This window comes from Typha angustifolia, chromosome 10 (genome assembly GCF_048772165.1).
Source record: "Typha angustifolia cultivar Huaian chromosome 10, ASM4877216v1, whole genome shotgun sequence".
NCBI lineage: Eukaryota > Viridiplantae > Streptophyta > Magnoliopsida > Poales > Typhaceae > Typha > Typha angustifolia.
Genome location: NC_133248.1, coordinates 11395497 through 11412689, shown reverse-complemented (window position 1 = coordinate 11412689; position 17193 = coordinate 11395497). Strand labels below are relative to the sequence as shown.

Sequence of the window (17193 nt, the reverse complement as noted above, 5' to 3'; positions counted from 1 at the left end):
TAAACCCTACATGATTCTATACTATTGAATAAGTAAACTCAACAGTTTCGGCGAGTTTTCTTAAGGGCATGCAGGGTTCATGGAAATGTCAGAGTGACGGTCGGTCAACAAGGGGGTTTTCTGGTTCAACGATGAACACGATGATGACTAAATAATAGGAGGTAAGTACAATAGTAGCATGCTTCTCCAGTATTTCTCTTTTTTTCCTCTTTTCTTTTGTGCGTATCTTAGATGATGGTTCCAGTCAAGTGAAGAACAAACCTTCTTTCACCAACTTTTGAGCAAGAAACTTCCCTTCATCTCGTCATGGAAATGCCGGTCTTTGAAAAAGTCTCCATATTCATTATCTTGATAGACGCTGCCCCCGTTTCTGGAGAAGAGTCAAAAGCGGCAATTTCATTGTGTTTGTCATCAAATTTATAAGCCCTCCAGTAATCCACAATATTCTCTTTCAAACATGTTTTTAATAGTATAATGCTCCCTACATTCCCCTGCTTCAATAAGTTGGCTCTCTGACCTCCAGAATAATTTCTCTGTCTCATCCATAGCTCTATGCACTTCTAAATACAACAGGACCTACCCAAACATTGGTTATATGTTTGCCGTCCTCCTCCTCCTCCTCCTCCTCCTCCTCCACCTCCTCCGGTGTTATATTTGTGCATCTCCACGGAATTAATTAGAAATATATTTGCCTAATGGCATTTGGAAAGTTTAATCCAACAGTTGCGTGAGCTTCTTTGTTTACAGACTATGGTAGGCTAACAGAAAACGATAGCAGCGAAGCGTACAACAGTGAGCACTTTGTAATATTTAATGATTAATCACAAAAGGACGTCTATACGTCATCAATTAAGAAGACAGTTCTGACCTGTTCACTCCATTCTCTCAACAAAAATAAAAATAAAAAATCTTTTGAATCATTCTCTGTAGGCCAGTCAATAATTCGATGGGGTTGTTGAATGCAAAGAAATCGGGAATCGTCACTCGTTTGACTTCGTACCACGCATGAAGATTTGGATTCACGTTAAGACGAAATGCAGAGTTATCCGAAGCCAACTAGGTGGCAGATTGATTGGTTATTCATAATAGGGATGGATTTTTGTGGGGCCTTCTTATACCCTTTTCTTAATGGATTTTTTTTTTCAAAGTATAAGGCTCCAGTTGCTTCAGACCGAATAAGTGTGCTATTTTCCTTTTGTTTTAAAATTTTATATCATACTCAGAATAAGGTATTTTTATTTTAGATTTCAGTTGGGATAGATTTTTTAAATTAAGTCACCCACTTATTTTAGAACACAAATAACTAATTTACCATCTACAATACTAAATAAACCACAATGTAATATATTTAATAATATATTTTGATATGAGATGCTCATCTATAAGACCATTTACGCTAAACTAAGAAAAAAATATTAAATCAATTTGATTATGTTTTATCTCTTATTTATTTCTGATATTCTTTTTTACAACCAAATTTTCTTCTAATTTTTTTTAAAGAAAAAAAAACTCTTTTTATTTAAATTCTAATTGTTTTCTTATTCTGCGATCAAAAGGGCCCTAATGTCCACGTGGCTAAGTTGTAATGCTCGGTCTATCTACTTCGCCGACACCACCAGGCACCAACCAAGCGGTGTAAGTGTAATTGTGATTGTGTTAGATTATTCTGTACATCTAAAGACAAATGCCTTTAAGAATACGACATCTTCTTGATCGCGGTGTACGTTTGCTTGCTTGCATGAAAACATGCCTTTAAGTATTCACCATGGATGTTTGCCTGCATGAAAACCATTGTTCATGCGCATTAGAAGGCTCCCGGAAACTACGGACGAAGAAGAAAAGAAAAAGGGAAAAAACGAACGGTTATTATTATTATATAAGGCGATCAGGAGAAGCAAGGATAGGGAAGCAAAGAGGCTAGCTAGTAAACGAAAAAGAGAGTAGTGAAATGCCTTCTTTCCCCATGGTTCGCTTCGTCTCCACATCCACCGTCAAACCCCCACCTCTTCCTCGAAGCATTTGCCATTTGTCGCTATGGGATCTCTCCATGCTCTCGGCGCAGTACATTCAAAAGGGCCTCCTATTTGCCAACCTTCCTCCCTCTCTCTCGGTCAACCAAATCGTCGAGCACCTCAAGGCCTCCCTATCCACCGCGCTGCTTCACTTCTACCCCCTCGCCGGTCGCCTCGCGACGCAGGAACACCGCGATGCTGATGGAAACGTCACGAGCTTATCCGTCTCCGTGGATTGCAACGGCGAGGGCGCCGAGTTTATCCACGCTGCGGCAGATAATGTCACGGTGGCCGACGTGCTATCCCCGTCCGCCGACGTCCCATCATTTGTCCAGCAGTTCTTCGCGATGGACTTGGCCGTCAACCACGACGGACACGTCAAACCCCTCGTCGTCGTCCAGGTCACCGAGCTCGTCGACGGGGTCTTCGTGGGCTGCTCCATGAATCACGTGCTCGCCGACGGCACGTCCTACTGGCATTTCTTCCAATCTTGGGCGGAGATTTCCCGCACCAAATTCACCTCGGAACTCACGCTATCGCGTCCTCCGGTGCTCGACCGATGGTTCATCGAGGGCTACGGTTCTCCGCCAATCAAGCTCCCGTTCCAAGATCCGAGCCAGTTCATCTATAGATATACACCATCCCTGTTACGAGAGAGGATGTTCCACCTCTCGCAAGAATCTCTCGCAAAGCTTAAAGCGAAAGCGAACCAAGAAATCCAAGACATCGAGAACATTACCATCTCCAGCTTCCAAGCAATGAGCTCCCTGATGTGGCGCAGCATCACCCGAGCCCGCCGCCTGCCTCCGGAGCAGAACACTACTTGCCGCCTCGCCATCGAGAATCGCCCGAGGCTTCGTCCGCCCCTCTCGCCCAACTACTTCGGCGCTTCCAACTACGCCATCAGCGCGACGGTGACGGCAGCGGAGTTGCTCGCCCACGGGCTCGGGTGGTCTGCCAGGCTGATCAACAAAGCAGTGGCGGAGCACACGGACGAGGAGATCAGAAACAAAGTGAAGACATGGATGGAGAATCCAATGGTGTACAAGTTGACTATGTTCGACAGCTGCGGCGTCATGTTTGGGAGTTCCCCGCGGTTCGACGTGTACGGGTGCGAGTTCGGGTGGGGGAAGGCGGTGGCGGCGAGGAGCGGGATCGCGCATAAGTTCGATGGGAAGGTGTCGCTCTATCCGGGGTGGGAGGGAGGGGGGAGCATGGATTTGGAGGTGTGTTTGTCTCCGGAGAACATGAGGAGGCTCGAGGAGGATGAGGAGTTCATCACCGCCGTTTCTCCGCCGCCAGTGGAGTTAGAAGTACTTTTACGGAAATAATAATGGATAACGATTGACGGAATAATGAGTACTAGTTTTTTTATTTTCCAAGAAGAAAATTCAATAAGTACTTCTTGTTGAGCTTTCATGTTTCGTGTGGACTAAATGCTAAATGAATTGCTATCCTTCTGCTGTACTGAAATAAGAGTGTTCTTTTCATATTGGTACCTGTAAAGACGATGCCCAATTTTGTTTGATATCATATTCCTTTTAGTAACTCTTTTACAAGCCTAAAAATTATGAGGCCTGTCTATTTATTAAGGAATTGTGGCGTTGTTCGTATGACTTTGGTGGCTAAGAGAGCCTTAGAGATGCTTAAAGGCTATGATAGGATTTGGGCTCGACTGATTCATGCCAAATATGGGTCCATTCAACCCTTGTCTATCAGATGGCACACCAATATCTCTTGGAGTTAGAAACTCGCCACGTAGACTATGCACCATACTAGAGAAGAGTTTATAAAAATTATTAATGATAGCCGCTTAACTAACATTTGGATCGACCCTTGGGTGGGCACCCTGCTTCTTCTATCTAAGTGGCATTTCTTCATTAAAATGGACCTGGTTAACAAGGTCCATAAGGTCCCTGATCTGATCTAGGACAAATGTTGGGATGAGGATTTAGTTGCCGATCTTTTCAGTTTTCTATTATGCGAGAGGGTGTTTTCCTTGTACCTTCTTCTTAGGAAGGAAAGGATATTGGGTCTGACGGCTAAATCCCTCAAGCTTGGTGGCTCAAGTCTATGACTACCTTAGGAACCATGAACCTTAGAATTACAACACTTGGAAAGGTTGGAAGGAAGCTGAAAATCCCCTCTAAATCAAGATCTTTATCTCAAAGCTCATGTGGAATAGGATCCCCAAGGGTCTCGCCCTTCTGAGAATCTATGGAAGACCTCTTCTCTGCTGACTCCTCTGCTCGGGACCTTTGGGTTGAGTTTCATTCTCGTTAGCCCATCGGGCCCTCGAATCATTCCTAAGCTGAGAGAGCATTGCTTACCAATAATTAAGCAACGTTGCAGATAATTGGTCTCTGTTTCTTTCCTTTATAGCTGTGAAATAGTGGCATGGGAGAGATATCTAGCCTTAACATTTAAATACCCTGAAAACACTAAGCCTCAGATCACCATCTCCCTAAGCTCGCTTCTCATTTGGAAGGAATCCACCTTCCTCCTCCCTTGAGGGTTCCTCAAGCTTAATACTGATGAGTCTTTTCGGATCCCAACAAACTTGGTTGTGCCGAATTCAAGATGTATACTATATGTCCCAATGGATTCCTCGATTTTGGCTGATAGTAGACATGGTACTTATAATTCCATGTTTTCCCATGTTAGCACCCAAAAAGAAAAACTCTATTACTCGCCCATATATTGTGCACTTGTGCTAATCCGAGTGGATAATTCTCTCATTTATATTTTATATTGACAAGAGCAGATAGGCCAACTACAATGGCCAGTACTCTATCGCCCATTGTGATGCGTATATTTTGCTCATCTTGAACTATAGTACAATTGCTACATAAACTCTCTAATATAGTGGGTGGCCATAAAGAGAATCCGACCTACAATAAGAGTTTCATAGCACTCATACTTTGCTACTGAATAATAGCGTGTAATCTCATTGAAGATTTACATGATCCTTTCTATGTCAAGAGTGTCGTCTACTACCACTGCATCACACTTTTTTTACTTATTATTGATGTTTTTTTTCCTAAATTTCAATCTCCAATTGTGTTAGCAAAACCTTACTGCTGAGCTTGTAAGTTTCTATCAAAAAGTTCTGTACATAAACATCAGTAAGTTCATGAAATCAAGCAAGCAATGAGAAGAAACTACCAAAGCTTTGGCCAAAGAATCAATTTAACAAAAAGAATGACCAGAATCTTCGCCAGGTTCTTATGTCACATGAAGAATTCTAAACAATTGCTCAAAGAATAATCTATCATTTAATGGGATTCCCACACCAGAAAGGCTGTAACTTTCCTCTTCTATGCTCTACTTTATCCAATAAACCTCCCCGATATATATTATGTGCACAGATGTATGTAGATTGTTAATATAATGGTGATTAAGATCTCATCTGGATAGATAAATCCTTATTCATTGGATTCCCCCCACATCTTCAAAAGATAGCCTTCACATTTACTCCCAGTAATATCTCGTGAAGAAGCCATCTTGGTTGCAACCTGCCCACTTCCTTCGTGTTTAATATTATGCCTGTATTCCACTGCTATGTGCTCGAAGACCTCGACCTCAAACATATTAATCTTTAGTTTGGGGCTCATCAGATCTCTCACATAGGCAAAAGCCAGCTGATCTCGAGGATTAAATGCCTCTAATTCGTTGAATAGAAGGCAGGAGAAGAGGTTGCTTGCAAGTCCATGCTTTCTTATAATTAGTGCAGTATCTGGAACGTCTGCATCATGTCATAAGACAACGAACATGGTTAATATATTTTCACAATATTGAAGCCATGTCAAAATGCTTATGTTCTTATATGCAAATAAGAATACAAGAATAAGGCACCTGTAGGATATGGAAGCTTGCTTGGTGACCATGGCTGCAAGCCATTCTCGCAATAAGTCTCCATTTGTAGCCTTAGAGACTCAACATCTCCCCATTTCTTCCACCTCGCCGTCGCCATTGCCTCTTCCATTGTGTGCACATTAAATGGATGTTTGGAGATAGCCATGCCTGCGTCCTTTGAGATCAAAAGTGAATGAACTAGGAGTAATGGGTCTACTGTAAGCTGCATCTTGGCATCCAACCATATGCTAAACTTGGAATTTGGGAAGAGCCTATGGGTTAGATGCTTCGGTATCACCCCATTCATCGCAGGGTTTTCGTAAGGCAATTCGCGGCTTGGAACCCTCACAATTCTCCATGCTCCAATCTTATTGATCTCTTTTTCTCCATCAGATAAGATATTGTGGAAGGTAAGAGTTCTAAGTGTGGGCTCATCTATGAACATGAAGAAGCAAACAGCTTCCAACGTCTGAGCTCCTAAGCCTTTCGGCTGTCGGATTTTATCGTGGTCGCCAAAGATTGCAGATGCCACAACCACCCCGTTGCACTTCTCCATAGCCAATCTGTCTGCGTTCATAACCATTAATCACGTGAGGAAGGTAATCAAACGTAGCAACGTAAACTTTAGGGAAAGGAATGTTCTTTAATCATTACATATGGAATACGTAATGAGGCTTGCAAACTAAGCAATGTAATTGAAAAAGTAACCAAACTTATTTCATAAAGTTGCAAGGGCCAAAAAAGTTCTTCATAGAATTAATTGGATGTTTTCTCAAAATCTATTTATTGGCCAACCGGATTTTGATCTGACATAAATGGATGAAAAATAAGAGAAGAAAGATAAATTTTTCGTGTTAGATTGAACGAACCATATTCGCGTATGGGGAATTCTTTAAAGAATCCGCAAGGAATTGCCACCCGATCATCACTATGATTAAAGAAATATTTCCTCCTCAGGGTAGAGAAATTCCCGGCAAAACTATTTCCCCTACCCCTCTGGTATCTCAAAACAGGGGAAGACGAAGAAGAAGCCAACGATAGATTGCTGATGAGATCGCGAATTTCCTCAAAGGCCACCCTGTATTCTGATCCAAGGAACAAAACCCATCGATCAAAATAAAAAATTTGGATTAAAAGAATCAAAAATCTAGAGAATTCACCTGAGAATAGAACAGGGGAGGTGCATTTGGAGCGGGCGGTAGGAAGGGCATACTTGTGTTCCCCATAGGAGGAAGGATAGGAGAAGAGCTTGGATTTAGGTGTAGGAGGTGGGGATCGGAAGAGGCATCCGGTTTGTGAGAAGGAGACGTAGAGGGAGAGGGGGAGAGTGGTGAGGAGATAGAGAAGGGAAAGGCAGAGGACTTTGGATTGGAAGATGAGCGGAGTTCTCGCAGTTACCCACCCCATATGGAGGTGGAATTAATAAAAGACGCCAATATGACTTTATTAGTTATACGTCTCTCTCTCTCTCCCCTCCTTTGTAGATCAAAGTGGGAGGCAAATGAGACCAATAACAAATCCTACATTAAACTCCTATCATAAATAGCTACCAAAGAGGGGTAAAAAATTATAGTTTGAAATATTTGCATACTTAAACCATATAATACCCCTTAAACTATCCCCTTCTTGTATAATACCTCATAATTTATTTTCCATGGCACATTGGCAGCCTCGTAAAACCTTATAAAATATTATTCTATTAGTTGTTAATATGAATTTTAGATTAAAAAATATTATATTATCAATTTTAAGTTCTCTAGACTGAAAATATTTAAAAGTCTAAGTATAATTAATAATGCCTGTAACTGTAGTTCTCTTATATAACTACATATTTGATCAACATCATGTATTCTCTTACATAATTGTAGTCTGGCCTTTGACAAGTAGCCTTCATATAAAAATAAATAAAAGTCTAAATTGTATGGCATTTGATCCATAATGGAATCTCCCGAACGTGCTCACATTCTCTTGGCATTTCCAAATTTGAGAGCTTAGCCTACTAAGGGATTTAAAAAAGAACTCCGAAGTTGTAACTCAGTAGTTAAATTATATAGGATGGGACTGTATTTAATAGATTTTTCCCAGCATTATATTGAGTTAATTTAGTTATCTAATATATATATATATATATATATATATATATATATATATATATATATATATATATATACATATTATAGACTTAGTATTACTGTCTAGCCTATAATTAGATTGCGAGTTTACTATCTATTTAAAAAATATTAAAGAAATAGCATTTGAAGGCCTGTGGGCCTGACCCAAACCTAGGCCTTCTTAGGGCCAGACTTTGGCCCAACTCAACTGCCCTCGTAAGCCTCTGCTAGGAGGATAACACAATAATATAGTTGCCACTTAAAACTCTTAAAATATTATAATTACTTGTACATTCTTTTTTTTTTAAATAAAAAGCTTAATTTAAAAATAAGTCATGACAAGTATACATGGCTCGTTTAGAATCGGAGATCAAAAGCCGGGACAAACCAGCAAAGAAACCTCCATCCCAAGTACAACCATATTTCAAAACTTTACTCAGATTTTGTGAGTCAATCGGCGACGTGATTAGCTTCTTTAAATATATACCTAACTTTACAATTTTGATAATTATAAGTTAAATAAATAATATACTTATACATTCTTCAACATATTATAATTCCTACCAAAATTATTATACTATTTTAAAAATATTATTTTTACAATAGAAAATATTTTTTTTATACTGGACAAAAATTATTGATAGATAATCTACATTTTAAACTTAAAAAGACAGAGTGTTTGCTAACTCTAATAATAATATGTTAAGAATTTTCTATTAAAATCTAACCATAACACAATTCTTAAAAAAATTAATGACAATTTTAATATTTAAAAAATATATTATGATAATTATGATAATGTGAAAGTTTTTAGTGGCAATTACGTGAAAACCTACTTGCTTTCATTAGTCGGTCAAAAGATATGATAGTAGAGTCGCCTCCAAGAAACCAAAGCGTTTGGGCCACACACCCCACGAAACGAGGATATCTAAAAACGTTCCTTTTTAAAGGTAAAATAAAGAAAAGAAAAGGAGATATATTTCAAGAGAAACCTTTTAACTACGACCCCACCAGAATGTAATCAATCACTCACCACACAACAATGGACCAGGCCATGGTGTACAATTTATTAGGATTACAGAATAACCATAAATATTAATATATGATTTAGACCATAGAAATCCACTTTAGATTAATTAAGAGTTCTTTTGGCAGCCAAGTTCATGAGTCCTGAAGATATATTTTTTTTTCCAAAGCTTAGAAAGAAAGGATCCTCCTCTATCTATTTTGACTTCCTTTTGCTTTCAAAGCCCAGTCAAATATCTCTCTCTCTCTCTCTCTCTCTCTCTCTCTCTATCCCTCTCTAGGACAATATATTAATAATAACATACATGATAGCCTCTTGGGATCCACTTTGCATCTCTCTCTCTCCCTCCCTCCCTCCCATCTCTTTCTTCTCCAGTGATTGCACCCAAAACAGATGCATCTCCATACCTCACGCTTCAACTCATGGGTTCCAACCATGGCTCCTTCTTATGGGCTTCCTTCTCCTTCCTTCTTCTCCTCCTCTCTCTCCTCCTGTCATCCGTCCCTTCTCTTTCCCTCTCCAATCCTATAAGCCAACCACAGCCCAATGCTTCTCTCCAAGTCTTCCACGTAAAGAAGCAGAGGACACACACTTCCGTAAATGGTTTTGTCACGAATGGCAAGAAGAAGAGGAAGAGGAGGAGGAAGAGAGGCAGTCACTTCGGAGCGGCGACCTTCGCGCCGATGCTGCCGAGAGGACTCGTGCCGCCGTCGGATTCATCTTGGTGCCATAACGATGCTCCAAAGTACTCCATCGACTTCTTCTGCGGGGATTACTCAGCTTCGAAGCCTTGAAGGAAGATTAGTTCTTGGGTGTTGGCGTTCTCTTTGTCCTCCTCTGTTCTTGGCACTTGTCTCTACTTCAAATGGGTAGTACTGGAATGGGTAGTACTGGAATCTTGTAGTTATACGTTCAAATGGGTAGTACTGGAATCTTGTAGTTATACGTTCTTGTTGTTTAAGGGATTAGGATTGATTAAAAGTGTAAAAAAGCGCCATTTATTTGAAGGTGAGAGATTAGCAAACAGAGTGGAGAAGATTAGGATGTGGGATTGCGTACTTTTGGGAAGAGTTTATGGTTTCAAGGGGGCTAATTAGTGCGAGTTTGTAACATTCGCTTCCCGTAGCGTATACTCCATGCAGGCTAAAAGAAATGGCATCACTCTCGAGACGCTTTTGATTGGTAATCGAGCTAAGTATCTCTATTTTCGCTTTGCATTAATTGGAGAAAATTTCCATGGAGCAGTGTGCTCAAAATGCACGTAGCACAAGGTTATAATTGCAAAAAGAGAATAGGATTGCAAGGATACTTCAAACATGCTTCTTTATCTTTGTCATATTTTGTACAACATTCGCTAATTAGTATCATTCCCATGTTCATTACCCGCTTAATATCCGTATCCGTACTAATACAGGATGTAAATATTGATTTTACTACTATCCGATCCCATTTCTAAACCTTAAATTGAAGAAAAAAGAGAGCATTAATTGAAGACGAAAGAGAAATTAAGAGATTAGATACTATTGAATAAATGCTAAATATTGAAGACAAACCATTATGAGTTCATAGTAGATTACTCGGCAATGAAACAGAACCAAAAACAAAAACTCCTTGGCAAAGATTATTCATATTCATTACCAAACACTCTTGCGTATCATAAACTCAAGTCTCCTGGTTATTATTCCATTACTTTGAAAACAAAGCTACCACAGTACTCTCTTCTTCCACTTTTGCACGAAGTACCTCCCTCAATCTACATATCATTACTGTCCTGCACATCAAACAACATCCATATCTCATTCACTCTGCCACTGTACTCAAATGGCGAATTATACTGTGCAACAGTATAAGCCGACGTCGGATCGGCTTTCCGGCCCTTCTCGACGGCGGAAGCCCAATTGGAGCCTTCAAGACTGGCGTACAGAGCGGCTGCCTCCTCTCCAATGCTAGCATCAGACACAAAGCCTCCGAATTGCCTAATAGCTGCATATTTGACACCCCATTTCTGTAGATGGAGGTCCTTCGCAGGAGGAGGGTTTGCTTGGTTCTTCTTCGGTACGTAGAAGCTTACGACGAAGGATGAGACGCAGAAGGGGCCATCACTGGGTGCCACTTGAGTGATCACTGGAGCAGTCATCTCTATGGTTGCTCCATACTCATTCTTTCCTTGGATGTAGTCAAAGAGCCTGTTACATAAGAATTACGTAGAATTATCATCATTCATTTAGTTTAGCATAATTTAACTGACACAAAAGAGAAGTGAAAAACAGATCATAAATGAAGCTAGAGTCAACTTAAAGATAGTGATACTTGAGGGTGTGAAATGAAACAAAAATTACATTTATAACAGAAATGCGAAAGGTTCAGGTTCTTACTGCAAAAATCCCGCGCGAGTGGCGTCGACGAAGGAGATGTCTTCGATAGGCGAAGTCGACATCCACGCCGTGGAATTGTAACGGCGGATCTCGAACCCGTTCCCTTTGTCGACCACATCATAGGTCGGGCACTCGATGCGGTCGCACGAGGGAGGGAAGTCCCCGCGATCACCGGCCGAAGCTAGAGAGAGCGCACACGTGGCGAGGAGGAGGAGGAAGAGGAGGGTAGAGTGGCGGGAGGTGAGGAGAATACCGGTGGCCATGGACGCAAACCCGAAGCTTATCCCGCGTTGGACTCGGGATAGAGAAGGAAATGGGCGGCATAACTTTATACCCGGGGCGGATAAAGTGCGAGTTGAGCCTGTGTGGCTATGCAACGGCGATGTGCCTGCCATGGACTGGATAGCACTTTCTGCTGGTTCAAATGTAGGAGTTTCCTTCATTTCGTATACTCGGCGGCTATGGATTCGATATCAATTCCATCCAAACCATGACTGTTGGAAATGCTTGCATTCGCGGCTGCAATTGATCAATGGTCAGATTATAACAAGATAGGCTGCGGTTGGAACGCTTCCACGTCACCCTAGATTTATCCAGGATAAATGTAGCATACATATATATATATTGGTTATTGGGTGGACGTTTTCCTACCGTTGATGGTTTCTTGGAGTACGCTTACTTTTATTTGAGGAATAAATATATGCCTTCTTCTTTTACGTATTATTCTCTAACAAACGTATATATAATACTAAAAGATAAGGTCTATTACACTAACTATTACAAGAAGTAAAAAGTCAACTTGAGAATTATATTCGCATTGTGCCAAAGTGATTGAAGAATGTGTAACCCGTGACCGTAATCCAAAGGGGGAAAAGAAAAGGACAGAAGGACAAAAGAAGAACTGCATAGAGAGGTTGCGTTGGATAACTACATAGATAATTATCACAGATAGTCGCAAAGGTGATGAGGAGTCGTATAATTTTAGAGAAACTATATATATAATTGTCAGTACTCTCCAGGCATCACTCTAGCCAGTTAGGTGACATTTATTGATGCTCAGTTTTCTTATTTTCTTTTTTAATGATCCGATTGCACTTAGATCCAAATATTTATTCCATCGATTCAAGTATATAATTACTTAATACTAAACCCCGTTTTTTATTCACTGCTGTTTCCAATCTAATTGACGTAATAAAGTTCTCGTACAATTAATTGTAGTAGTTGTTCAGTAAGATTTGTGCGAGCACCATTAAATGTCATTCTAGTTCGATGTCTCTATATACTTTAAAGTTTGGATCTGTGTAGGTGGTGCAGATGCTGTAACCGTAAGCTGGTGCTACATCTCAGGGCATCTTAAATGTTATGCCATCAAATAACTCTTCTGGTGCTTAGAAATCTAGCAGTGCTCCCAAACCAAGTAAAAAAAAAAAAACTTCCTATTAATGTTCTCAAAATCTGACGGACATTAAAGGTCATTATTATTATTATTATCATTATCATTATTATTAGGAGGTAGCCTCGAATGATAGAAACAAGATTCCAAGTGAAGAGCACAAGACAGGATATATATCAGAAGATTGATACTAAATACTCAATACTTCAACACCGAAACCATTAAAGTGTCATCCATTACTTTCCCTCTTCTTCCTTCTTCCCCTCCTCTTCTTCGAAGGCTTGCACGGGATACGACCTCCCGATCCCCGCCGAGGTCTTAAAGGTAATTTTCTTATGCTCCGGGTCGTCGATGGACATATCGGAGAGCGAAACCCAGATAAGTATCTCCTTACTCTTAACCCCGGTCATCCGCTTCATCCTCCGGTCCTCCACGAACGCCGTCACCTCCGTCGCGTACGACACCGTCTTCCCGATGCTCTTGAAGTTATGCGTCGTGCTCTTCTTCTGCTTCAGCCACACGAACCCCGTCTCCTTGTTGCGTCCCACCTCCTCGAGATCCGTGAGGGGAAGCAAGCCACTGGGGAGGTGAAACTCCTGGAGGAGCTCCAGGGACTTCTTCTTACACAGCTCCTCACCGGTGTAGACCTCGGCGCCCTCGCGTTGGGTTGCGATAGCTTGGGTAGCCATGGGTGATTATTTGGATTGACTTCGGTAGGGTTAGAGTTTAGAGAGGGTGGAGGTGGATGAGGAATTGGGGGTATTCAGGTTGGGGGGGGGGGGATTTTATAGGAGAATTGGAGACGGTGGAAAGGGGTATTTTGGGGATTGGGGCAAGTTGAGGGGGCGATCAGGGGATGGACGGGACGGGTGGGTCGTTGGGATTGAGCTTTTAATGGGGGGATGGCGAGGGGATCTGGTGGGGAATTTAATGAGGCTTTTAATTTTGAGCCTCATCGCGATGGAGAACACCGCTGAGGGCTCACGAGTCTCGCGTTCGTTTGACGCGAATGAAACGATCCTAATCATAAACCAGTTTCGAAGTTATTCGCATGCACTTCCGATTAATTTGATTAAAGTTGGATAGAACTAGTTTTAAAAGGTGCGTTCGAGATTGGTATTCTTACGGCTCACTTATGCGTTCGAGATTGGTATTCTTACGGCTCACTTAGTTACTAGCACTTAAACATCTTTTAATAGTGACAATTGGGCATTTGGTCTTAGATCTAACCAATACTAATATATACTATACCCTTTAAAATTTATAAATCACCATCACTCCAAATCGTTTTTATCTCTTATTTCCATCGGAAAAGAGTGTGTGAAAGAAAACATCTATAAATAAAAGAAAACCTAGTTGAGAACAGAGAAAATAAGAGAAAGGCGACAAAGACTCACCATCATTTCTGAGCAGGGCACAATGCCAAGCTGCTCCATAAATCAGTTACCATGCGAATATGCGATACATAAACAGCTAGATTTTTCCCAAGGGAGGCCTATAGTATTTATTAATATTTTGTGCCAATTTAGTCCATAAATTAGATATAGATTTAATTTTCTTTAGTTCTTTAAGATCTCGCGAAATAGTTCTATAAATATTCATCTGGACCTCCCTTAAGAATATATAGGATTGATCGACAATGTATTGAATTCGGCCATTTGGAATGTGGTATCGTACTGAATCCGACATGGCTTTTATTGACATAGGGTACTATGTAGGATTGTAGGTGCATATATATGAACCTATGCATCAAATTGTTTTAATGTGTTCTTATTTTGTCACACTCTTTATTGCTTTTAACTCGATATACTACTCCCGTAACATAAATCATGCCGACAAGAAACGTAATATGGTTCAGACGCTGGGAAAAAATTTATCCGTACGATTTGAGTGAAATTAGAACTCCAACCGCTACCTGAATCCCGTACCGTTGTTTGGCCCCACTTCACTGGCCGCTTAATAATGGCCATGCGACAAAGTTAGGAGCTCTTCAACCCCGCATGTGGAGTGTAGTACCGAACGGGAGCAAGGTTACTGGTCATTAAGCCAATCTCACTCTGCCACGCTCTCCAGTTTCACGAAGTTTCGACGTCAGGGATGGAGATGATCTCGTTTGGCGAAAAGGGCTTTTCAGAGTATCGGAAAAAAAAAGATAAATTTTTACCCTGCCCGTCCATCCATAGAAAGCTGGAATGATTCTAGGTAAATACTTCAATACAACTTTAAAAATTATAATCTTAATCCAACGACTATAATAGTCAGTTTTCATATTCAGTACTGGTTTCAAAACCATATTACGTAAGAAAAAAAGTATATTAGTTAAGAAGATTAATTACGTGTGCTTAATTTTCCAATTTTCTTGTTATACCTTTAAAGATCTTAACCATTAGATTTTCATCAAAGTGATTGATAAACAATTAACTTTACGGTACGGAAGAAGCGTTCTACATGTTTTTTTTTTCTTCCGTTAAGATTTCTCTCTTAAATATAATTATGCGGAGATATTATTTAATATTAAATAATTTAAATTTGATTATTTAGAGATAAACTTCAATTTAAATATAATTCTCTATGTCTATCTCTATCTATTAAAATTTAATTTAAATCAATCTTAAACTAATGGGAGATATATGTAAATAATAAAAAATAATCAAAAAGATAAAATATAATTAAATTTTCATCAAGTTAATTATAAAAGACATCAATACCCTTATTTTGATATATATACATTACTCTCAGTTAATGATATATATGTCTTTTACTTAATAAAATATTAAAATAATATAATTGTTAAAAAATTATGTGTAAGATTATATATCTAAAAAAAATTACCTGCTGAACCGGTAATAACTTTCATTCCTATTATACCCTTAAAGATCTTAACCGTTAGATCTTCATCGAATTGATTGATAAAGAATTAATTCTATTACACGGAAGAAACCCTCATGATTCTAACTATTAAGCAATTTTTTCATGTGAAAATTGTTTAATTATCTGTGGCTTAGTTTGACTTAGTAGTTCAGCTCAATTCTATTTAATAACTGAGTAGTATGTTGGTTTGAAGCGACGGCTCAATAATGCAGTGGGTTAGAGCAATGGTTCAACGACAATTATTTAGGAGCAATAATGCAGCAGCATAATGACTCGGAGTTTAAACTAAATGACTTAGTTTATATACTAGTTAAAAATTTAGTAAAATCTAAGTGGCTTTACACCGAGAAAAAGTTGGTTTTTTTATCGAGCCTATATTTATCCTCTTTGATGGCGAAAAAAAGTAAAAGAAATTACTACTACGATAGTAGCTCACCACCTTTCGGGAAAGGATAGAAGAATTGGGTTTCATAGAGGGAAAAGTTGCGAGTCTTTATATAGAAACTTAGTATCAAGAGATTCATATGGTCTATATGTTTACCGAGGCCAACAATCCGTGGCCTAATCCCTCCAAGACTTTGTAATCCTTTTTCATGAGATACCCATCCCCGTACGAAAGTGATTCACCTTAGTTAATTATAACTCACCTTCAGTAGCCAAGTTAGAAGCACCCAATTAGATAATTCTCCAATTATTATAGAAAGTTAAGCTATTAGAAAATATTAATTAATTATATTTTATATTTTAAAAGAGAGACTGATAGCAACGTATATCTAACAGGGAAGAAACAAAACCCCGTTTGTCTTCACTATTATTGGCCACGGTTCTCAAGAAGGATTGTCGTCCACCTTAACATGTCATATCGAGTTGGTTATCTATACCATGTCATAACTTTTCCGGTTGATCTATCTTCATCTTATAAGATTTTATTATGGTGTGATTAGAAAAGTAGTTTCTTTTCCAAATTTCTACGAGATAGACGCCTAACAACATCCATTAATTTAAAGACAGTGGCAGGAAGAGATAGCTATTTTTCCTCATCAATGTCCACCCCTCGATGTCTCTATATTTTGAGTCTAACAAAATTACCACCACATAGTCAGGTGTTTATTGTTGAGAAATATAGCGGCGTTGATTTAATCAAGCTGTTTGCATTCATTTTTCCTATTACTTTTACTGCAACCCATTTACCAACATTTCTTACCTTCAGGGTGAAGAATTTACCGTGAATTTATATTCATATCAAACTTTTGAAATAAGAAACGATGTAATTTGCTTTGATAATTTCTGGAGACTTAGTTTGGTCCTAATTTTATAGGAAATCAGCTTTATTCTGCTTCTATGGTTAATTTAATGAAACGATTTAGTTATATTATATTTATTTAGAACTTTTAAGGGCTTAATGACCATGACGAACACTCAAGCTAAGGACAGAGATCCAATGCATATATATATATATATATATATAAAAGTTAGTAATTGATGATTTACTGTACAATGAAGTATAGAATGCTTTTATGGTGGTTTCGAGTTGTTGGATTTCTTATAT

General features: G+C 39.4%; 4 protein-coding genes across 5 annotated transcripts; 1 reads left to right on the top strand and 3 right to left on the bottom strand.

The window, feature by feature from the left end:
* Positions 1-1821: 1821 nt before the first annotated feature.
* LOC140768597 (protein ENHANCED PSEUDOMONAS SUSCEPTIBILITY 1-like) lies at positions 1822-3501 on the top strand. The gene has a single exon (XM_073108931.1). The coding sequence runs from the start codon at positions 1949-1951 to the stop codon at positions 3341-3343; it is 1395 nt and encodes a 464-aa protein (XP_072965032.1). The 5' UTR covers positions 1822-1948; the 3' UTR covers positions 3344-3501.
* A 1713-nt stretch (positions 3502-5214) lies between these two features.
* Positions 5215-7297, bottom strand: LOC140768514 (alkaline ceramidase TOD1). Of its 2 annotated transcripts, XM_073108816.1 has the most exons (4): positions 7028-7297; positions 6737-6952; positions 5868-6434; positions 5215-5757 (listed from the first exon to the last, which is right to left on the bottom strand). In XM_073108816.1, the coding sequence occupies exons 1-4, from the start codon at positions 7272-7274 to the stop codon at positions 5438-5440; spliced, it is 1350 nt and encodes a 449-aa protein (XP_072964917.1). In that variant the 5' UTR covers positions 7275-7297; the 3' UTR covers positions 5215-5437. The 2 variants fall into 2 exon arrangements, with proteins under 2 accessions (XP_072964917.1, XP_072964916.1); XM_073108815.1 differs by having other exon boundaries at positions 6737-7297.
* A 3360-nt stretch (positions 7298-10657) lies between these two features.
* Positions 10658-11839, bottom strand: LOC140768482 (uncharacterized). Its single transcript, XM_073108765.1, has 2 exons — positions 11381-11839; positions 10658-11191 (listed from the first exon to the last, which is right to left on the bottom strand). Exons 1-2 carry the CDS (start codon positions 11821-11823, stop codon positions 10759-10761), a joined length of 876 nt encoding a protein of 291 aa, XP_072964866.1. The 5' UTR covers positions 11824-11839; the 3' UTR covers positions 10658-10758.
* Positions 11840-12841: 1002 nt separating this feature from the next.
* Positions 12842-13542, bottom strand: LOC140768548 (uncharacterized). Its single transcript, XM_073108867.1, has one exon. The coding sequence runs from the start codon at positions 13460-13462 to the stop codon at positions 13010-13012; it is 453 nt and encodes a 150-aa protein (XP_072964968.1). The 5' UTR covers positions 13463-13542; the 3' UTR covers positions 12842-13009.
* Between the last annotated feature and the right edge of the window lie 3651 nt (positions 13543-17193).